Source organism: Rana temporaria, chromosome 1 (genome assembly GCF_905171775.1).
Source record: "Rana temporaria chromosome 1, aRanTem1.1, whole genome shotgun sequence".
Taxonomy (NCBI): Eukaryota; Metazoa; Chordata; class Amphibia; order Anura; family Ranidae; genus Rana; species Rana temporaria.
The window spans coordinates 601237153-601259336 of NC_053489.1; the positions used below are offsets into that span (position 1 = coordinate 601237153).

The 22184-nt window shown below is 41.9% G+C and overlaps 1 protein-coding gene across 1 annotated transcript in view; it reads left to right on the forward strand.

Annotated features, from left to right (window-relative positions):
• The window catches only part of SEL1L3 (SEL1L family member 3), a gene marked incomplete at its 5' end in the record, with an annotated part of 86876 nt that extends 71216 nt beyond the window's left edge, over positions 1-15660 (forward strand). Inside the window, 5 exon segments of the mRNA XM_040335164.1 lie at positions 1384-1493; positions 2905-3032; positions 5149-5251; positions 5335-5398; positions 15235-15660. Of these exon segments, the coding sequence (XP_040191098.1) occupies positions 1384-1493; positions 2905-3032; positions 5149-5251; positions 5335-5398; positions 15235-15389 (560 nt within the window).
• Positions 15661-22184: the final 6524 nt, after the last annotated feature.

A 22184-nucleotide genomic window follows, 5' to 3' on the forward strand; every position in this document is an offset into this window, starting at 1 on the left:
GACCACAAATGAACTTTTTGGCCTAAAAAAACAAAGGCTATTTATTTGTGGTGGAAAACCAACACTGCACATCACCCTGAACACACCATCCCCACCGTGAAACATGGTGGTGGCAGCATCATGTTGTGGGGATGCTTTTCTTCAGCAGGGACAGGGAAGCTCGTCAGAGTTGATAGGAGGATGGATGAAGCCAAATACAGGGAAATCTTAGAAGAAAACCTGGTAGTCTGCAAAAGACTTGAGACTGGGGCAGAGGTTCACCTTCCAGCTGGAGAATGACCCTTAACATGCAGACAGAACAATGTTTTAACCTGGTCATGCATGTATCAAAATCGGGCTAGATCTGCAGGGACTGGCTGAATTTCGATCCATGTGTAGCAATTTCTGTTTGACAGAACAATCGGATGCAGCCACTGATCAGTATATTTTGACAGTGAAGAGTCCTGCTGTCAGAATACTTTGTCCCAGCAGGGGAATTCCTCCATCTACTTTGATAGTGTGGATGCATTAATCTTTGTCTTTTTTTCATTCAGCCCATTACCAGAACGAAACAATTCATCATCTATGACCAGTTTTAGAAATATACCTTTTCTTGCTTATGATTTACTTTAATGCATTTGATCTCACTTAACACTTTAATAAATCAGGGCCTTAGGCCTCGTACACACGATCGGGTTTCTCGGCAAAAACCAGCAAGAAAACTGCTTCTTGCCGAGATTCCCATTCGTGTGTACGAGGCATTCAGGTTTCTCGTCTGGAAATCTGGCCAGAATCTCGATGAGAAAAAAAGAGAACCTGCTCTCTTTTTTTCTCGTTGAGATTCTTGTCGGCCTGTTTCCCGACGAGAAACCCGAGAGCGTGTATACTTACCTGACGCCGTGGAAACCCGTGCATGCTCGAAATGACTTTGACACAGCATAGGTAGGGTGAAGCAAGATGGCGGCGACGGCATCGAATGTGACGAGCGCATGCTCGTCATACGCGATGATGTCACCGCGTTCTTTCCTTTCAAGAGAACCGCAGTTCTTTTGAAATGAAAGTCAGTACACTCCGGCGGCAAGAGTTTCTTGCCAAGAATCTTGTCAGGGAAAACTCCTGACGAGATTCTCGGACGTGTGTACGAGGCCTTAGTGTTAGCAGGTGCATTGTTAGCTGTGATATTGTGTCTAGTGGGTCTCCCTCCCTATTGTGCTAGAGATGTAGCCTAAACTAAAAAATGTAATGGCCTCTTAAGACTTATTGGATATGACTGTTACTATACACAAGGATGTAGTGAAAGCATTGTAATGATTGATGTACTTGACTCCTGAGTGCTGAGTGTGTTATTAGAGTAATGATTCTCATCTGATCATGAAAACATATGACCCCTCTCTATTTTCACAGCTTTATTGAAGATGGGTGACATGTATTATTATGGTGGGGAAAACCACCATAGACATCTGGAAGAGTCAGCAAAGATGTACACACAGGCGGCAGCGCTCGGGGATGCTCAGGTAACACACAACCTTCTTTACATCTCTCAGATTTGTATTGAAGGCATTCTTACCATAAAGCAAGGTGAGACTGTAGATTGACTTGGGACTGTAATGGCGCGTACACACCATCACTTTATGTGATGAAAAAAAACGACGTTTTTAAAAACGTCAATTAAAATGACCGTGTGTGGGGGAAAACGTAGTTTTAGGTATTGTGAAAAACAACAAAAAATAATTGAAGCATGCTTCAAATTTTTTGTGTCGTTTTTCAAAACGTAGTTTTTTGTGTCAATTAAAATGATAGTGTGTGGGCAAAACAAAGTTTAAAACAACGTTTTTAAACCCGCGCATGCTCAGAAGCAAGTTATGAAGCGAGCTTCAATGGAAAAGAGTGCTGAACGTAATCACGCTTTGCTAGAGCATTTTGAAAAAACGATGGTGTGTAGGCAACGTCGTTTTTGAAAATGAAGTTTCAAAAACGTCGTTTTTTAACTTCACAAAAAATTTCGTTTTTTTTTCATCACATAAAGTGATGGTGTGTACGCGGCATAATAATTAGAGCATAGCTTATTTTACCATTCCTTCCTTTATAGCCTTTAGCTCTTTTCTTTATTCTACTGTCCATGAGTGATATGGAGGAAAGATCAGAATTGGTGTACATGGCATGGGCTGGCAGCACCATTTGGTGTGGAAGTATTGGGACAGTTTAGGAGTATGTCTATGGGAATGTTTGACCATTCTTCCAGAAGCGCATTTGTGAGGTCAGACACTGATGTTGGACGAGAAGGCATGGCTCGCAGTCTCTGCGCTAATTCATCCCAAATGTGTTCTAGGGGGTTGGGGTCAGGCCAGTCAAATTCCTTGACCCCACATTCGCTCATCCATGTCTTTATGGACCTTGTTTTGTGCACTGATGCGCAGGCAAGGTGGAACAGGAAGGGGCCATCCCAAAACTGTTCCCACCAAGTTGAAAGCATGAAATTGTCTAAAATGTCTTGGTATGCTGACACCTTAAGAGTTCCCTTCATTGGAACTAAGGGGTCAAGCCTAACCCCTGAAAAAACAACCCCACACCATAGTCCCCCCTCCACCAAATGATTTGGACCAGTGCACAAAGCAAGGTTCATTAACACATGGACGAGCAAGTTTGGGGTGGAGGAACCTAACTGGTCTGCACAGAGTCCTGACCTCAACCCCTTAGAACACCTTTGGGATGAATTAGCTGCAAAGGGTGGGCCAACTCAATATTGAACCCTACGGACTAAGACTGGGATGCCATTAAAGTTTATATGCGTGTAAAGGCAAGTGTCCCAATACTTTTGACAATATAGTGTAATGTAGTTCCAGGTAGAGTGGTTCCACTTTTTCTTATTATCAGTATTATTAATTTTGCTGTTGTTTGACTTATTTATTTTGTATGCTTTTTTAGGGCTTTTTCAACCTAGCTCAACTAATCCAAGAGGGAGTCACCATTCCTGAATATATGTTAAGACATTTGAAATTGAATACATCTTGCTTTGGGGACAACCACACCTTGGTGATAGAGCTCTATGAAAGGTTCAGTTTTTTATCACTTCCCATTTCTGAGAAACATACATATTAATAATGCAGTAGAATATGTCCCAAGTGTAATGTTTAAATAACACCAGTATACAGTATTATTACATAAATTACAGTAGCTTAGTTCTCTGTACTCCAGTGTGCAGACCTAAAGGTGGAGTAGGCAGCACTAAGGTCCAGTGTTGACGGTGAGCTGGCTATGAACTGTGATGTCACCACATGATATCTGAATGAGCACAAGTAGTTCCAAATCAAGAGTATTGTTTGTTGTAATAGTCTGTTTGTATTTTACTTAGGCATTCGTTTAGTTTGGCTGGACTGGTAAATTCTAGGGAACCTTTCTGGTCTAATTCTGCTATCATTGCAGGCCACCTTGTCAGTATGTGTAGGCCCTGCTTTAGATTTCACCTAGTGGATAAGTGCTGCAGTTGCTGAAGTTCCACTTTAAGCAAGATGGTTACAATAACAGTCAGGCAACTAGCATTTTCAGGAGACATGAAATGGTGGCCTCCTTCCTTCTAAAGTCCGCTGTCAACTAACACCACTCAGCCAGTCCAGGTTCTGGATTGATCCCAACTTTAATGTCGGGATCCACCCAAATGCCTGGAACACCAGCTGGCTCAGCCTCACAATGAGCCGCTGAGAACCTGAGCCAGCCACTCCTGCCCTCACTCCAGTGAGTTCTGGAGGGGCGATGGACATAGGTGGTGACTGGCAGTCACTGTCTTTCTGCTCAGTGAAGACCGAGAGCTGAGGGATCAGTTGTACTCGATCGCTCATGCCGCGTACACACGATCATTTTTCGGCATGAAAAAAAAGTATGTTTTTCGACATTTAGAAAAAACAAATTTTTTTCAACTTCATCATTAAAACGATGTTGCCCACACACCATCGTTTTAAAAAAATGATCTAGCAAAGCGCGGTGACGTACAACACGTACGACGGCACTATCAAGGGGAAGTTCCATTCGCCTTTGGGCTGCTTTAGCTGATTTCGTGTTATTAAAAGACGATTTGCGCTTTTCTGTCTGTTACAGCGTGATGAATGTGCTTACTCCATGATGAACAGTAGTTTTACCAGAACGAGAGCTCCCGTCTCATACCTTGCTTCTGATCATGCGCAGGTTTTTAACGTCGTTTTAGCCCACACACGATCATTTTTTACAACCTGAAAAACGACATGGTTTAAAACGACGTAAAAAAAATGCAGCATGTTCAAAAAATAATTTTGTCGTTTTTCAGAACCCGAAAAATGATGTGAAGCCCACACACGATCATTTTGAATACATTTATTTAAAAACAAAGTTTTTTTCATGCCGAAAAATGATCGTGTGTACGCGGAATCAGTTCTCTGTCTGAGGCCGCGTACACACGACCAGTCCAAACTGATGAAAGCGGACCGAAGTTCATCGGACTTTTGTCCTTCAGACCAAAGTTTTAGAACTTGCTTTAAAATCGAACCGATGGACGGCTGACCATCGGTCAAAACTGATGGTTAGTACACAAAAGCATCGGTTCAAAACCCGCGCATGCTCAGAATCAAGTCGACGCATGCTTGGAAGCATTGAACTTCTTTTTTTTCAGCACGTCGTGTGTTTTATGTCACCGCGTTTTGACCCGATCGGTTTTTGAACTGATGGTGTGTACACACATCAGACCATCAGTCTGCTTCAGCGGTGAACCGATGAAAACGGTCCATCGGACCATTCTCATCGGATGGACCGGTCGTTTGTACGCTGCCTTAGAGGCAGCAGGGGACAGATGTAGCATCAGACCGATGCTGCATTCACCTAAGTGAGTATGTATGTTTGTTTTTTCCATTTCCATACTTTGAAATGAGTTGTATGAAATGTTACCCTGGATCTGGAGGTGGTGGAGTTATCTGAGTGTTATTGACAGTTATGTCAGGCAGGGAAGCAGACTGAGGTGGCGAACATTTACAGATGAGAATATTTAGATGACGGCATTGGTGTTCTATTAGTAAAAGTTGAAAATGAGTCAGTTTTATAACTTACACTGTTCAGCGTTTTTATAGTTCTCTCTTGTAGTATAATTTATGTCTTCCTTCTTAGAACTTGCTGTTATAACTGGAATGTCTGTGTTGGACTTTACAGGTGCCAGAATCACAGCAGTGATGAGGGTGTTAATCCTTGTACCCTTGTGCTCCTTTACCTTCAAGTGAATGATGCCTGGAATATATTACTGCGTTCCCCTATGGTACACCTCTACAATATTACTTTATAACTGCCATAAATTGTTCTACGCACTGTAACAATTTCTGTCTTTCTTTTTTTTTTCAGATGTATTTGCTGGTATCTCTGGTGCTGGCTGTAATCACAGTACAATGCATATATGCAATTCAAGGTAACATTCCATTTTGTGTGGAAAAGCTGATAAAGATGATTACATGGCAGTGCCCAATAATTAAAGGGTTTGTGATCACCCTAGAGCAGCCTTTACCAACATTTTTACCCCAGAGGAACCCTTGAAATAATTATAAGGTCTCGGAGACCCCGTTACAAAAAGAATGAAGAAGAATGCCCCTTACATTGGGGGCAGTTGGGAATGACGTCCCCTTTACAGTGGTGGTCAGAATGCCACCCTTACAGACAGCTAAAAAGATCATTGGTGTAATGCTGCTTGCTCTGCCAAATGGTGTTGGGCTGCAACTACTGTGTTTGTTGGCATATAACACTCACTTTTTCACCCTGAAAATTGGTTGCAAATAGTGTGTGTGTGTGTTATACGCCAATGCTGAAATTTGGGCTGCCTCAGAGAGACCGGGGAGGGGGGGCGGGACGAGCACCATCAGATACATCGAGAATCTCCTGTTTACTCAGTGACCTCTGTAATAGGAAGTAACGTCTCCTGGGCCGGTGTTCTGACAAATAAGATCCGCCCGGTGGATAAGGACCCCCTTGTACTGCGCAGGCGCGGCGCCTAGTTTCCGAAAATAGCCGAACACTACAAGGCACATGCACAGTGACTATGGCATATGTCTGCACGTTTCCGATGCTAGTGCCACTCTGTAAGGAGCGGGGGTGATTTAAACAATAAAGTACACATCTTAGTGGGGCGTGTTAATGGGCGGATTTGCACATTTAAGTCAGAGGGTGGGTTTTTTGCCCATCAACACGCCCCGCTAAGACGTGTACTTTATTGTTAAAATCACCCCTGAAGTGAGATGAGCATTGATCAGGCTGCATTCATGGTAATGGTGAGGCTGCAGATGGGCATTGATCAGGCTGCAGTGATTGGCAATTCTGAGGCTGCAAATGGGCATTTATTAAGCTTCATTGATGGGCAATTGTGAGGCTGCAGATGGGCATTGATTAGGCTGCATTGATGGGCACTGACCCTTATTTTGCTTCAAAGTTCTTTATTGAAAATTCAAGTTTTTTTCCTTAAACTTCGCTCTTAAAATGAAGGTGCGTGTTATACGCCTGTGCTGTTATATGCCAATACATTTGGTATATACAGTATGCTCCATCCAATGTGGGGTTGATCAGCCATAGCTAAAGCAACTTCTAGAGGAACTCTAGGTACCCACAGATCCCTGGTTGGGAATATCTTATCTAGACTAATCCTGGACACACACTGAGTGCATTACATCCGGTTCCTAATGAACAATCCAAAATTCACTTTGTGGGTATCCCTGTCGACACCTTTACACCCAACATCCTTCAATTGAAAAGTCAAAGTGGTAGAGTGGAAAATTGTGATCCAAACAGCAGCTTTATCCAGTCAAATGCATTTGTTGTCTGGGAATTTTGACAGCCACTAGCATGGAACATTTGTCACGTAACATTTGAATTTTGAAATCGCTTCAGTAAGTTTTTTCAATCTCTGATTTATAAATCATACTCGCGATAACTCAGTATTCAATGTGACTAAGTATACTATAGAGCAGGAGTCTCAACCTGTGGCCCTCCAGCCAGGGGCGTTGGTAGGTGGCAAAAAGACCAGGGGCTTCAGCCCGAAGCCGCACCGGGGGGTGGGGGGCGGCCGCGGTGCGACTTACCTGACACACATACACTGATGTGTGTGTGTGTGTGTGTGTGTGTGTGTCAGTACACACAGACACACACAGACATGTAAGTCAGTGTGTGTATGTATGTCAGTTACACACTCCATGAGATCAGCATGTAAGGAAGCTCTTAGGCACACTAGCATGTCTTTCAGGGTTGTTTCTGACACATGACCTACATACACCACTGACCTGTCCTACATACACTGACACTGACCTGTCCTACATACACTGACACTGACCTACATACACTAACACTGACTTGTCCTACATACACTGACACTGACCTGTCCTACATACACTGACCTGACCTACATACACTAACACTGACTTGTCCTACATACACTGACACTGACCTGTCCTACATACACTGACCTGACCTACATACACTAACACTGACCTGTCCTACATACACTGACCTGACCTACATACACTAACACTGACCTGTCCTACATACACTGACACTGACCTGTCCTACATACACTGACCTGTCCTACATACACTGACCTGACCTATATACACTGACACTGACCTGACCTATATACACTGACACTGACCTGTCCTACATACACTGACACTGACCTGTCCTACATACACTGACCTGTCCTACATACACTGACACTGACCTGACCTATATACACTGACACTGACCTGACCTATATACACTGACACTGACCTGACCTATATACACTGACACTGACCTGACCTATATACACTGACACTGACCTGTCCTACATACACTGACACTGACCTGTCCTACATACACTGACACTGACCTTATTATAGGCTTACATGTAGGTAAAAGTGGTGTAACTTGGTTTACAACCACTTTAAGGGGGAACAATAAAATTGCATTTCTTTGCATGTTTTGAATATTTCGATTTTCGTTTAAAGACTGCAGTAAACCAGCACAAAAAAAGTCATAATGTACCAGTATGTACCGCATACTAGCACATTATTACAGACTTATCTGTACACGGAGCCCTTCAGCGCAACGCTGTCAATGCTCCCCAACACTTTGCTTTTCACTCGGCCTTCCTTCTGGATTCGCAGGTTCCAGCTGTATGAATAGCCAGGGCCATGATGACGTCACTCCCGCACATGTGCGTGGGAGCCCCAACCCTGGCACGGAGCTCTGAAGGTATGGCGCGTCCCTTCAGAGCGCATGCGCCGGTGATGTCACTGGCTGCATCCCATGTAAATATCTCCTAAACAATGCAAGTTTAGGAGATATTCAATGTACCTACAGGTAAGCCTTACTACAGGCTTACCTGTAGGTAAAAGTTAAAAAGCGTGCTTTATTTCTATTTTAAAATACGATGTACTGTATATTTAGTATATACAAGGTATAGGGTCCTATAAAACATGTTAGGCCTCGTACAGACGACCGGATCTATCCGCTGGGATTGATCCACGGATCAGTTCCAGCAGACAAATCCGGTCGTCTGTACGGCCTAGCGGAGATTCGTCGGGCCGATCGATTTCAAGCGGATAGAAATTTCTTACCATGCTAAGAAATCTATCCGCTTGAATCGTTTCCAGCGGATTGATCCGGTCGTCTGTACAGACTCACCGGATCAATCCGTCCGCTCCCCTCCCTCGCATGCGTCGTAATGATTCGACGCATGCGTGGAAGTACTTACCTTCCAGCGTCGCGCACGTCGCCGCGTCATCGTCGCGGCGACGTCGCGACACGTCACCGCGGATGTATTCCGCGCGGATTTTGATCCGATGGTGTGTACAAGCCATCGGATCAAAATCCGGAGGAGGAATCTCCGCTGGAAACGGTACATTTCACCAATTTCAATATGTAATTTTGACTATTGCCTATACGCCCAGTCAATTAAGAGATGTACAAAACCTGGAACTCTCTTTCCCCTTGGCTATTTTAACAATATTACTCACTTACACGTGTGGTTTTTAACTTTTTTGTAATAAAGATATTGTATTTTAATATACATGATAAAGTCTGGTCGTTTGGTTTGGGGTGGGTGTATTCCCGTCCTAAAATTTTTCTTCTATAGTACTGTTGATTTGGCTATTGGAAGTACATTTTTTTTTATGTTTTCACAGGTGGTACCTCTGTACCCCAAGTTAAAAATGCTGCAAAGCGTTGTAGCCGCAGCATCTATACAGCCCTGCACGATTGTATAGGGACACTTCGTGTTTGTGGCCAGGGGGGTTGCTAAACCTGTGGCTCAGCCACCCCTTTTTACTGCTCCCGGCCACCCGGTTGAAAGAGGTCAAAGTGGTATTTTAGGCTTTGCTAGCGTAGTTAGGCTGACCATGCATGAATAGAATTGTGTTCGAAATATTTCATTTTAGGTATGTGTGTTCGATTTTTAATCATTAATGGACTCAAATTGACGAACATTTTCCACCTCAGAAAATCAGGGTGGCAAATTTTTTTCGAATGAAGGAATTTCTAACAGTGAATGTTGTATTTGTTTGGGAAATTAATCATTCCATAATAGAATGTAAAAACCTTTCAGCACCAGCTATATTTTATCTCTAGATTCTATCAGGTTATATTGACTAAGGCAGGTGTAAACATTGTTCAGGTTTTATCTTTGTCGTGATTTCACAGTCTGTACTTTTTATTTGGATTTTAACCAGTGTTGACAGTATTACCCTTTTCTGATAGCATTTCATGACCTGTATGGCATCCTGTGTGGTATTGGAGATAATGAGTACACAATGTATGGGGTGATAGTATTGGCATCCATCGCAACATTTACACTTCTTACTTAGATATAGAAGTACCTCTTTTGTGAAAATCCGAGCACTGCTCCGAGTATTTCTACATAAAGATAGCGGACGCAGACAAATGTGATAACCTAATAGGAGCAGGAAGTTGAATAGGTCATTGTATTGTGTCTCTGCTGAGCTTCCAGGATTCCTTGGCATAGCCAGATTGTATTGTGGGCACCTTCTTTTGACACTGGGGTCTCAGGCCTCGTACACACGACTGAGGAACTTGTCGGAAATGAAACATCGTTTTCCTCGACGAGTTCCTTGTTAGGCATGTCGAGAAACTCGACAGGCTTTCTTTGCGTACACACGGTCAAGACCAAATCTCCTTGTTCTCAAACGCGGTGACATACAACACATAGGACGGCAGGGGAAGTTCGATTCCACTGGCACAACCCTTGGGGCTGCTTTTGCTAATCTCATGTTACTGCGTGATAAGTAAAAGTTTGGTAGGAGACAATTTGCACTTTTCAGACTGTTACAGCGTGACGAATGTGTTATCTCCATTACAAACGCTACTTTTACCGAAGGTGCGCTCCCGTCTCATACTTTATTCTGAGCATGCGCGGGTTTCTAAGCATACACACAAACGTGTTTCTCGTCGAAAACCAGCCCGACGAGGAACACGACAAGGAAATTGAGACTCCTGTCAAAGAAAAAGAGAACTTGTTCTCTTTTTCCCTCGTCGAGTTCCTCGACAGTTTTCTCGATGAAAAGCATACACACGACCGTTTTCCTCTGCCACCAAGTTTCTTGATGGATTCTGTCGAGGAAAACGAGGCCTAAAGCACAGTGGTTGGAGTTTTCTAAAAAGGACTATTTACACTTTTATATGGATTTTCAATATTTTAATTTTTTTTAATACATTTTTATGGACTTATGTTTACTATACTATTTTTTATGGTTTATTTGCCCTGAGAAGCGGAAGTAGTTTAGTAGCCTTACTTTTTATTCACTGTAAATTAAAGGTGGGCTGCCTACTTAAGGGGACAGTTGCACATGTTTAACCACATTTATACACAATTTTTTTTTATATTTTACTAGGTTGGCGCCACACTTATTTTTTTTTTATTATGGCCAGTGGCTATAGCCTCTAGCAATAATCACTGTTACTTGTAAACAGGAGCTGCGCTTACCCTACCCAATGAATAGTATTAAACCATGTATTGAACCAAGTATGGGCAGGTTGATTGTACCCAAGTTGATCAATCAATCAACTTGAGTACAACAAGCCTGTCATTTCTTGTCATGTGATTATTGCCAGTGGCTATAGCTCCTAGCAATAATCACTGTGTTACTTGTTGTAAACAGGAGCTGCGCTTACCTTACCCAATGAATAGTATTAAAATATGAATCCACACAATCAATAATCACCATATATCCAGATGTGGATACAGGTATATACAAGGTAATACTGACATATAATCACACACATAGGTTGGACTTGATGGACTTGTGTCTTTTTTCAACCTCACCTACTATGTAATCTATGTAATGTTATGTGTCAATAAACTGCAATCAATAACAGATAAAGTGCATATGAAAACATTAAAGCGCATAAAGTCCAGCAATAGTGCAAAATCCAAAGTGGCTATGCGGCTATTAAATTCACGTGAAGATGCTTTTAAACAAAATTGCTCCTTGCATCCAAGATTGCTTCACACCAATCTACGGTCTGTGCCCTCACCCGCCAATGTTGACCCCCTAAGTATTCATTGAGGTAGGTCAAACAGGCTTATCTTTTTGCGCAAGTGAATTTGACACTATTTTGATTAACCACTTGCTGACCGCTGCACGACTATACACATCAGCAGATGTTCAGCTGGGCATATAGACATACGGTCACCGCCCATGAGTGTGACCGCGGGTCCCACGGACTCGATGTTCGCCAGGAGACCCGCGATCGTCTCACGGAGAGGAAGAACGGGGAAATGCTATTGTAAACAAGCATTTCCCCATTCTTCCTAGTGACACTGATCACAGCTCCCTGTGATTGGGAGCGGTGATCAGTGTCATGTCACATGTAGCCCATCTCCCTTTAGGTCCCTTTCACACTGAGGAGTTTTTGAGATGTTACAGCGTTAAAAATAGCGCTGCTATATTGCCTGAAAAACTCCAGCTCAGCCTTCGCAATGTGAAAGCCCGAGGGCTTCCACACTAAGACGATGCGCTGGCAGGAGAGAAAAAAATCTCCTGCAAGCAGCACCTTTGGAGCGGTGAGAGGAGCGGTATGTATACCGCTCCTTCCCATTTAAAACAATGGGAAACCGCGTTAATACCGCCCGCGAATTGCGGGTGGTATTAACCCTTTATCGGCTGCTAGCGGGGGTTAATACCGCACCGCTAGCGGCCGAATCCCGCGGCAAATCCGACGGTATAGCGCCGCTATTTTTAGCGGCGCTATACCGCCACCGCGCCTCCCGCCCCAGTGTGAAAGGGGCCTTACAGTTAGAACACATCCCTAGGACACTTAAACCCCTTCAGCGCCCCCTACTGGTTAACCCCTTCACTGCCAGTGTCATTATTACAGTAATCGGTGCATTTTTCTAGCACTGATCGCTGTATCAATGACAATGGTTCCAAAATGGCGTCACAAGTGTCCAATGTGTCCGCCATAATGTCACAGTCACAATAAAAATCGATGATCGCCGCCATTACTAGTAAAAAAAACTGATTGATAAAAATGCCATAAAATGATCCCCTATTTTGTAGACGCTATACCTTTTGCGCAAACCAATCAATAAACGCTTATTGCGATTTTTTTTTTTTTTACCAAAAATATGTAGAAGAATACGTATCGGCCTAAACTGAGGAAAAAAAATGTTTTTTATATATATTTTTGGGGGATATTTATTATAGTAAGAAATATTGCTTTTTTTTTTCAAAATTGGTGCTCTTTTTTGTTGAAAGCGCAAAAAATAAAAGAAGCTGCCCCGGTATCGGGAGAACACAATAGTTCTGTGGGAAAGATTTCCCCATCAACACAATCAAGCGATTTTCTTGATTTGCAGGAAAGAAAATTGCTACGTCTATGGCTGGGTTTAGAATTGGTGCTCTTTTTTGTTTATAGCGCAAAAAATAAAAACCAAAGAGGTGATCAAATACCACCAAAATAAAGCTCTATTTGTGGGGAAAAAAGGACATAAATTTTGTTTGGGAGCCACGTCGAACGACCGCGCAATTGTCAGTTAAAGCGACGCAGTGCCGAATTGCAAAAAGTGCTCTGGTCTTTGGCCAGCCAAATGGTCCGGGGCTTAAGTACCGCATTTATCGGGGTATAGCGCGCTCCCGCGTATAGCGCGCACCCCTAAAGTTGCCCCGAATTCCTGTGGAAAAAAGTTTTTTTGTACTTACAGTTTTGGTGTCTTGCGTGGCGTCCATCGGCGGCCTCGTCGGGTCCGGCGTCCGTCTGCGGCTTCGGGTGTCCTCTTAGTCGGGTCCGGCGTCCTTCTGCGGCGTCCTCCCCGCTTGTTTCCCGCGCCGAGTTTTAATACTGCGCCGACATATACAGAGCGCAGTACACTCGTATTGTCGGCAATGCTCGGCTACTCTCGCGCTGACGTCCTGTACGTCCAGGACGTCGGCGCGGGAGGAGCCGAGACTGCCCGACAATACACGAGTGTACTTCTCTCGGTATATGTAGGCGCAGTATTCAAACTCGGCGCGGGAAAGCGGGTATCGGCGTATACCGCGCACCCACGATTTTGCCCTGATTTTCAGGGCAAAAAAGTGAGCGGTATACGCCGATAAATACGGTAGTTAATAATCACTGTATGTTCTCCCAGTGGAGTGGAGGGGCTGAGAACACAATAGCTCTGCGGAAAAGATTCCCCCATCAACACAATCAAGAGATTTTCTTTATTTTCAGGAAAGAAAATTGCTCCGTCCATGGCTGGGTTTAGAAGCCAGAGATTTTTGGACTGATGAGAGGGCTGAGAGACTAATTTTTGTTGCTTGCAGTGTGTTAATTAGTGTTGCTCACGAATATTCGTATTGCGAATATTCGGCTCGAATATGGCATATTCGCGATATATTTCGAATTTCGCAATGAATATTCGCAATTCCGAATATTCGCATTTTTTCAATTTTATTTTTAAAACAGATCACATCCTATCGACGTCTAAAAGCATTGCTGGTATGATTAGAGACCCTGGGCCGAGTAGCTAAGCTGAGGCGATCCTTTTATGTTGCCGAATATAAAAAAAAAAAATTGCGAATTTTCGCTAATGCGAATGCGAAAATGATTGCGAATTTTCGATAACTGTGGTAGGAGAACTCTGATTGTCTCTGATGCAAAAGGGGGGGGCTTTGTGTATGTTTCTGTTATGAATATTTGTATGTTTGATATTATTTTTTTTTGTAAGAAGGAAAAAATTGCGCATACCTTAAAAAAAGGGGAGAATACAGCAGCAACTCAAAAATGTTATACAACATAAATTAATACAAGACAGAAAATGGAGTCGCTCTACAAGAATAAAAAATATGTCTAGTGACAAGACATGTGGGCAAATTATAAAATAAGCAAGCGCAAATAACTTGTGAAATACACAGTGAAACAAATATATAAAGAAATATAGTCCCAATAATAGAAAAATAATCTTTCATAAAAATGTCTTTGATATGTGAAGTGAAAAAAAGTCCAAAGCATGCAGCATGAACGTGTTCAATCTTCAAGGTGTTTGATTGACAAACGGCTGTGACAGATGGATAGAGTAAAGAATCACCACCAATGCAAAACACTTTTTATTTTCTATTGTAAAATATCAAGAATATTCTGAGCCAATCAGAGTGCTCCTTCCGCATTTGCCGAATATTCGCAATTATTTTGTATTGTAAAATATCAAGAATATTCTGAGCCAATCAGAGTGCTCCTTCCGCATTTGCCGAATATTCGCAATTATTTTGTATTGTAAAATATCAAGAATATTCTGAGCCAATCAGAGTGCTCCTTCCGCATTTGCCGAATATTCGCAATTATTTTGTATTGTAAAATATCAAGAATATTCTGAGCCAATCAGAGTGCTCCTTCCGCATTTGCCGAATATTCGCAATTATTTTGTATTGTAAAATATCACGAATATTCTGAGCCAATCAGAGTGCTCCTTCCACATTTGCCGAATATTCGCAATTATTTTGTATTGTAAAATATCACGAATATTCTGAGCCAATCAGAGTGCTCCTACCGCAGTTATCGAAAATTCGCAATTATTTTCGCATTCGCAATCATTTCATTTCGATAAAATATCACGAATATTCGAATTTAGCGAATATATCTCGAATATTCGACTATATATTCGAGATATATCGCGAAATCGAATATGGCGTATTCTGCTCAACACTAGTGTTAATGTCCTGTAATAAGATTCTTACATTACGTTGTGGGAGAAATATATGTAACAGCGTCATCAATGTTTTCTTCCAGATTTGATCTTAAACGCTAGAAGAGTCAACGGTTTGCGCAATAGACCACCATTAGAAGAAAACTCCTATACCATGGCGAATGCAAGTGAACCAAATGACAGCACCAACCTGGAAAATCCCCATTCAGAAATAAGAAATATTGGCTTGCACAGATGACACACAATGGTGGAAGCAGAGAATTAGGACACATCAGAAGTTTAAGATCAATGTTTTACGTTCCATCTGAGAGGACAATAGAAGGCCAAGTTCTTCCAAAATTTCTAATGCTGTAAATGTGACTTAATGAAGGATTAGTTTTATTTTAAAACACAGAGATGTAACAAACAGGGTTATTTTAATAAGCCAGTACAAAACACAGTGATATTCTGTACCCATGGCAGCCATGTACATATCGTTTAGCAAATTAAAGCTGATCTGTGGTAGGTTGCCTCGAGTCGTTACACGTCACTGCTGTTTGCATATTAATGTTTTGCACATTTTTAGAATGGTGATATTTATCAGGTGTTTTGTCTAAAGGCCTGTACACACGGATTGCATATTCCGAAAACAATTTAGTAGAAGAAAAAGGTACCCCAAGGGGCTTTGAGTTGCAGCAAAAAATGATAATAGGTTCAAAAGTTGAAGAAATCATTTATTTAACCACTTCCTTACTGGGCACATATACCCCTTCCTGACCAGGTGAAATTTCAGCTTGTGGCACTGTGTCACTTTAACTGACAATTGCGCGGTCGTGCGACGTGGCTCCCAAACAAAATTGACGTCCTTTTTTCCCCACAAATAGAGCTTTCTTTTGGTGGTATTTGATCGCCTCTGCGGTTTTTATTTTTTGCGCTATAAACAAAAATAGAGCGACAATTTTGAAAAAAAAAACAATATTTTTTACTTGTTGCTATAATAAATAGCCCAATTTTTAAAAAAAAAACATTTTTTTCCTCGGTCTAGGCGATACGTATTCTTCTACATATTTTTGGGGGAAAAAAAAATCGCAAGAAGCGTCTGGTTTGCGCAAAAGTTATTGCGCTTACAAAATAGGGGACAGAATTATTATTATTTTTTATTATTTTCTTTTACTACTAATGGCGGCGATCAGCATTTTTTTCATGACTGCGACATTATGGCGGACACATCGGAAACTTTTGACACATTTTTGGCGCCATTCACATTTATACAGCGATCAGTGCTATAAATATGCACTAATTACTGTATAAATGTGACTGGCATTGAAGGGGTTAACACTAGGGGGTGAGGAAGGGGTTAAATGTGTACCCTAAATTGTGTTCTAACTGTAGGTGGAGGGGGGGTGACTGGGGGAGGTGACCGATCTATGTCCCTATGTACAAGGGACACAGATCGGTCTCCTCTCTCCCCTGACAGGACATGGATCTCTGTGTTTACACACAGAGCTCCACGTCTTGTCCCTGTAGCCGCTGATCCCGAGTCCCTGGCGGACATCACGGCCGCCAGGCACTCGCATCGGCATCTCAGCGATGCGGCGAGCACGCCCGCGCCGCCGTCGGACACGCGCATGCCCACGCCGCTGGATGCGGCCTGTTAGAGATTCAGAACCACCCCGCGGCCGTATAAAGTCGTACGGCCGTCGGGTAGTGGTTAAAAAGGTACATAATGAAAAAAGGCGTTCTAGTGGGATCATAATACAATTTAAAAATATATGCATATGACTAGATACAACCATATGAGTTCATGTGACAATGAAGTAGGTAAACTTGTGCTAGAAACCCCAACGTGTTTCAACCTTTGATAATGGAGGTCTCTTCAGGGGTAAAAATTCCGAAAACAATTGTCCGACGGACGTGTTTTGTCAGACAATCCGACCGTCTGTATGCTCCAATTGTTGTCGGAATTTCAAAACACGTGTTCCGTCTGATTATCCTATCGTGTGTACACAAATTCGTCGGACTAAAATCCAAAGTACAAACACCCATGCTCTGAATCAATGGTAAACATCAAACAATAGCAGAAGTTGCCCAAAGGGTGGCGGTGAAGAGCTGAAAAACCACATGGTTTGGTGTATGTTGGCTGAAAATGTTCTGCTGTGTGTTCATGGACAGCAGAAAAAAATCCACGGCGGAAAAGTCTGATGGAAGTCCGATCGTGTGTACGAGGCTTAATAAAGGCAAACAATGGAATTATAGAATGTCGTTTTGCAATTACTTATACATTATTGGATTATATCAAATTGAAAGCATGTTGTCATGTGACAGCAAATGAGCATTAGAATTTGATCAGCCAAGCAAATAAACCTCCTTTATATTTAGTGTGCAGATGTGAAGATTGATGTGTCAACATTGTAATGGAACAGGGGGCAAAACGCCCATACAGGGAGTGCAGAATTATTAGGCAAATGAGTATTTTGACCACATCATCCTCTTTATGCATGTTGTCTTACTCCAAGCTGTATAGGCTCGAAAGCCTACTACCAATTAAGCATATTAGGTGATGTGCATCTCTGTAATGAGAAGGTGTGTGGTCTAATGACCTCAACACCCTATATCAGGTGTGCATAATTATTAGGCAACTTCCTTTCCTTTGGCAAAATGGGTCAAAAGAAGGACTTGACAGGCTCAGAAAAGTCCAAAATAGAGAGATATCTTGCAGAGGGATGCAGCACTCTTAAAACTGCAAAGCTTCTGAAGCGTGATCATCGAACAATCAAGCGTTTCATTCAAAATAGTCAACAGGGTCGCAAGAAGCGTGTGGAAAAACCAAGGCGCAAAATAACTGCTCATGAACTGAGAAAAGTCAAGCGTGCAGGTGCCAAGATGCCACTTGCCACCAGTTTTGCCATATTTCAGAGCTGCAACATCACTGGAGTGCCCAAAAGCACAAGGTGTGCAATACTCAGAGACATGGCCAAGGTAAGAAAGGCTGAAAAACGACCACCACTGAACAAGACACACAAGCTGAAACGTCAAGACTGGGCCAAGAAATATCTCAAGACTGATTTTTCTAAGGTTTTATGGACTGATGAAATGAGAGTGAGTCTTGATGGGCCAGATGGATGGGCCCGTGGCTGGATTGGTAAAGGGCAGAGAGCTCCAGTCCGACTCAGACGCCAGAAAGGTGGTGGTGGAGTACTGGTTTGGGCTGGTATCATCAAAGATGAGCTTGTGGGGCCTTTTCGGGTTGAGGATGGAGTCAAGCTCAACTCCCAGTCCTACTGCCAGTTTCTGGAAGACACCTTCTTCAAGCAGTGGTACAGGAAGAAGTCTGCATCCTTCAAGAAAAACATGATTTTCATGCAGGACAATGCTCCATCACACGCGTCCAAGTACTCCACAGCGTGGCTGGCAAGAAAGGGTATAAAAGAAGAAAATCTAATGACATGGCCTCCTTGTTCACCTGATCTGAACCCCATTGAGAACCTGTGGTCCATCATCAAATGTGAGATTTACAAGGAGGGAAAACAGTACACCTCTCTGAACAGTGTCTGGGAGGCTGTGGTTGCTGCTGCACGCAATGTTGATGGTGAACAGATCAAAACACTGACAGAATCCATGGATGGCAGGCTTTTGAGTGTCCATGCAAAGAAAGGTGGCTATATTGGTCACTTATTTGTTTTTGTTTTGTTTTTGAATGTCAGAAATGTATATTTGTGAATGTTGAGATGTTATATTGGTTTCACTGGTAAAAATAAATAATTGAAATGGGTATATATTTTTTTTTTGTTAAGTTGCCTAATAATTATGCACAGTAATAGTCACCTGCACACCCAGATATCCCCCTAAAATAGCTAAAACTAAAAACAAACTAAAAACTACTTCCAAAAATATTCAGCTTTGATATTAATGAGTTTTTTGGGTTCATTGAGAACATGGTTGTTGTTCAATAATAAAATTAATCCTCAAAAATACAACTTGCCTAATAATTCTGCACTCCCTGTATTGTGTAGGAAACAATAGAAATTGTGGTTTGAAGAATACCTACACACATGTATGCAGCCCTTAAATAATGGCATTTTCAGTCATACCTGAGAATATGAGTAAGGAGATTTTTCTGTATAAACAGAAAAAACACTGCGCTAACGTGAAAAATTTAATTATAGTCAAAACATGTGAAATGAAAAAGAAGCAGCCAGTATTAATTACTAAATACCATAGTAAACAACAGAACAAGAAAACAAGATAATACAGCGCTATTAACTTGACCAATGAAGGAAAAGTAATTTTAAACAAGTGAAGTGTTAACCAATACCAGAACTAAGTCTGATATGTGAAATGTGAAAATTAATGAAAAGTTCATGATATGAGAACCATCCAAATGAATGAATGAGTTCAATTCAATTATCAATCCAATATAAAGTTCATAAGTGAAATGAGTAGAATGAGTCCTTCTAAATATCCATAGGTGTCTACGTTAAAAGGTCCTCCACCGAAGAAAAGGGAAAAAAACACCCGATGTGTGGGAAATGAAATCTCCTTACCAGAGAAAAAGACCGCGCTTTCAGTGGTCTTATAGGATATAGGGATGTTTTTAGTCTTCCCTGAAAAGACTATTCCAGATACTGCTACAACACCAGCACAAGAAATCCAGAGGACAGGGTCCTGATTAGTGTTGCTCACGAATATTCGTATTGCGAATATTCGGCTCGAATATGGCATATTCGAGTATTCGCGAATATTTCGAATTTCGCGGTCAATATTCGCTATTCCGAATATTCGGATTTTTTCAATTTTATTTTTGATTGATTGATTTTTGAGCTTAATTAGGCACCAAATGCCCACTGTGAAGATCACAGATCACATCCTAGAGATCTCCATCGACGTCTAAAAGCATTGCTGGTATGATTAGAGACCTTGGGCCGAGTAGCTGAAGCGATCATTTTATATTGCCGAAAAATCGCAATGCGATTATTCGGCAATAGGAATATCGCGCGATTATTTTCTTCGCCCTTCTTCTGCATCAGAGCCAATCAGAGTGCTCCTACAGCATTTGTCGAAATTCCGCAATAAATATCGCATTCGCATTTTGCGAAATTTCGATAAAATATCACAAATATTCTGAGCCAATCAGAGTGCTCCTACCGAAATTTTGCAATTATGTTCGCATTCGCAATAGCGAAATTTCGCAATCATTTCATTTCGATAAAATATCACGAATATTCGAATTTAGCGAATATTTCTCGAATATTCGGCTATATATTCGTGATATATCGCGAAATCGAATATGGCGTATTCTGCTCAACACTAGTCCTGATACTGCTACAACACCAGCACAAGAAATCCAGAGGACAGGGTCCTGATCATATCCACTCCAGTAATCAATTGGCGTTGGTAAAAGTCATAGAATAGAGAATGATGGGAAACCGGCTGGATTGGATTGGGCTCAGTAACGCACTATGTGGTTTCCCATCATTCTCTATTCTATGACTTTTACCAACGCCAATTGATTACTGGAGTGGATATGATCAGGACCCTGTCCTCTGGATTTCTTGTGCTGGTGTTGTAGCAGTATCTGGAATAGTCTTTTCAGGGAAGACTAAAAACATCCCTATATCCTATAAGACCGCTGAAAGCCCGGTCTTTTTCTCTGGTAAGGAGATTTCATTTCCCACACATCGGGTGTTTTTTTCCCTTTTCTTCGGTGGAGGACCTTTTAACGTAGACACCTATGGATATTTAGAAGGACTCATTCCACTCATTTCACTTATGAACTTTATATTGGATTGATAATTGAATTGAACTCATTCATTCATTTGGATGGTTCTCATATCATGAACTTTTCATTAATTTTCACATTTCACATATCAGACTTAGTTCTGGTATTGGTTAACACTTCACTTGTTTAAAATTACTTTTCCTTCATTGGTCAAGTTAATAGCGCTGTATTATCTTGTTTTCTTGTTCTGAGAATATGAGTGTTGGAGGAAAATCAGAAACTCCCCCTGCATGTCATGTATGAACTTACTAACAGACATAAGTTCCAAGAATGAAGGTGCCCAGTGACATCAGAACACAATCTCCCATTACACAGGATTCCTGATCTCTTTGTGCACATTCTAAATCCCTTCAGTAGTATCTCATGTCAATAGAATTACCAGACTTGTGTCCTTTTCCTACCCCAAAGAAACAGCTTTGTGCCTCTGGAATGTCAGCATTTACTCTATCACAATATCAAAGATACTAAGTACAAAAGATATTTCAACACAAAGAAATCCATTCATTGTCATCATATTTGTTCTACTTATTAGTGAACTATTTTCATAGAAAAGAGCAAGACAGAGGTCAGAGAGGTCTTATATACTTAGTATCCTAAAAAGATAATTGAAGCAAACCTAAAAAGCCTGTTTATGGCTAGGTTAGGATACCCGTCCATTGGCCATAAACTCCTTGTAAAAGCCAGCGATTTGGATTTTTAGTATTGCGTACAGTAATTCATCCGCAGTCCCACCACATCCCCACCGCAAGACATGGCAAAAAACCTTGGGCCAGATCCACAAAACAATTACGCCGGAGTATCTATTGATACGCCGCGTAATTTCAAATTTTGCGCGTCGTATCTTTGTTTTGTATCTACAAAACAAGATACGACGGCATCTCGGATGGATCCAACAGGTGTACGTCTTAGTACGCCGTCGGATCTTAGGTGCAATTTTTCAGCGGCCGCTAGGTGGCGTTTCCGTCGAATTCCGCGTTGAGTATGCAAATTAGCTAGTTACGGCAATCCACGAACATACGTCCGGCCGGCACATTTTTTTACGTCTTTTGCGTTCGGCTTTTTCCGGCGTATAGTTAAACCTGCTATTATGAGGCGTACTCAATGTTAAGTATGGCCGTCGTTCCCGCCTCGCATTTTGAATTTTTTACGTCGTTTGCGTAAGTCATTCGCGAATAGGGATTTGCGTAGAATGACGTCTTAACCATTGGCTTGTTTCGGTTTCATTTCGAGCATGCGCACTGGGATACCCCCACGGACGGCGCATGCGCAGTTAAA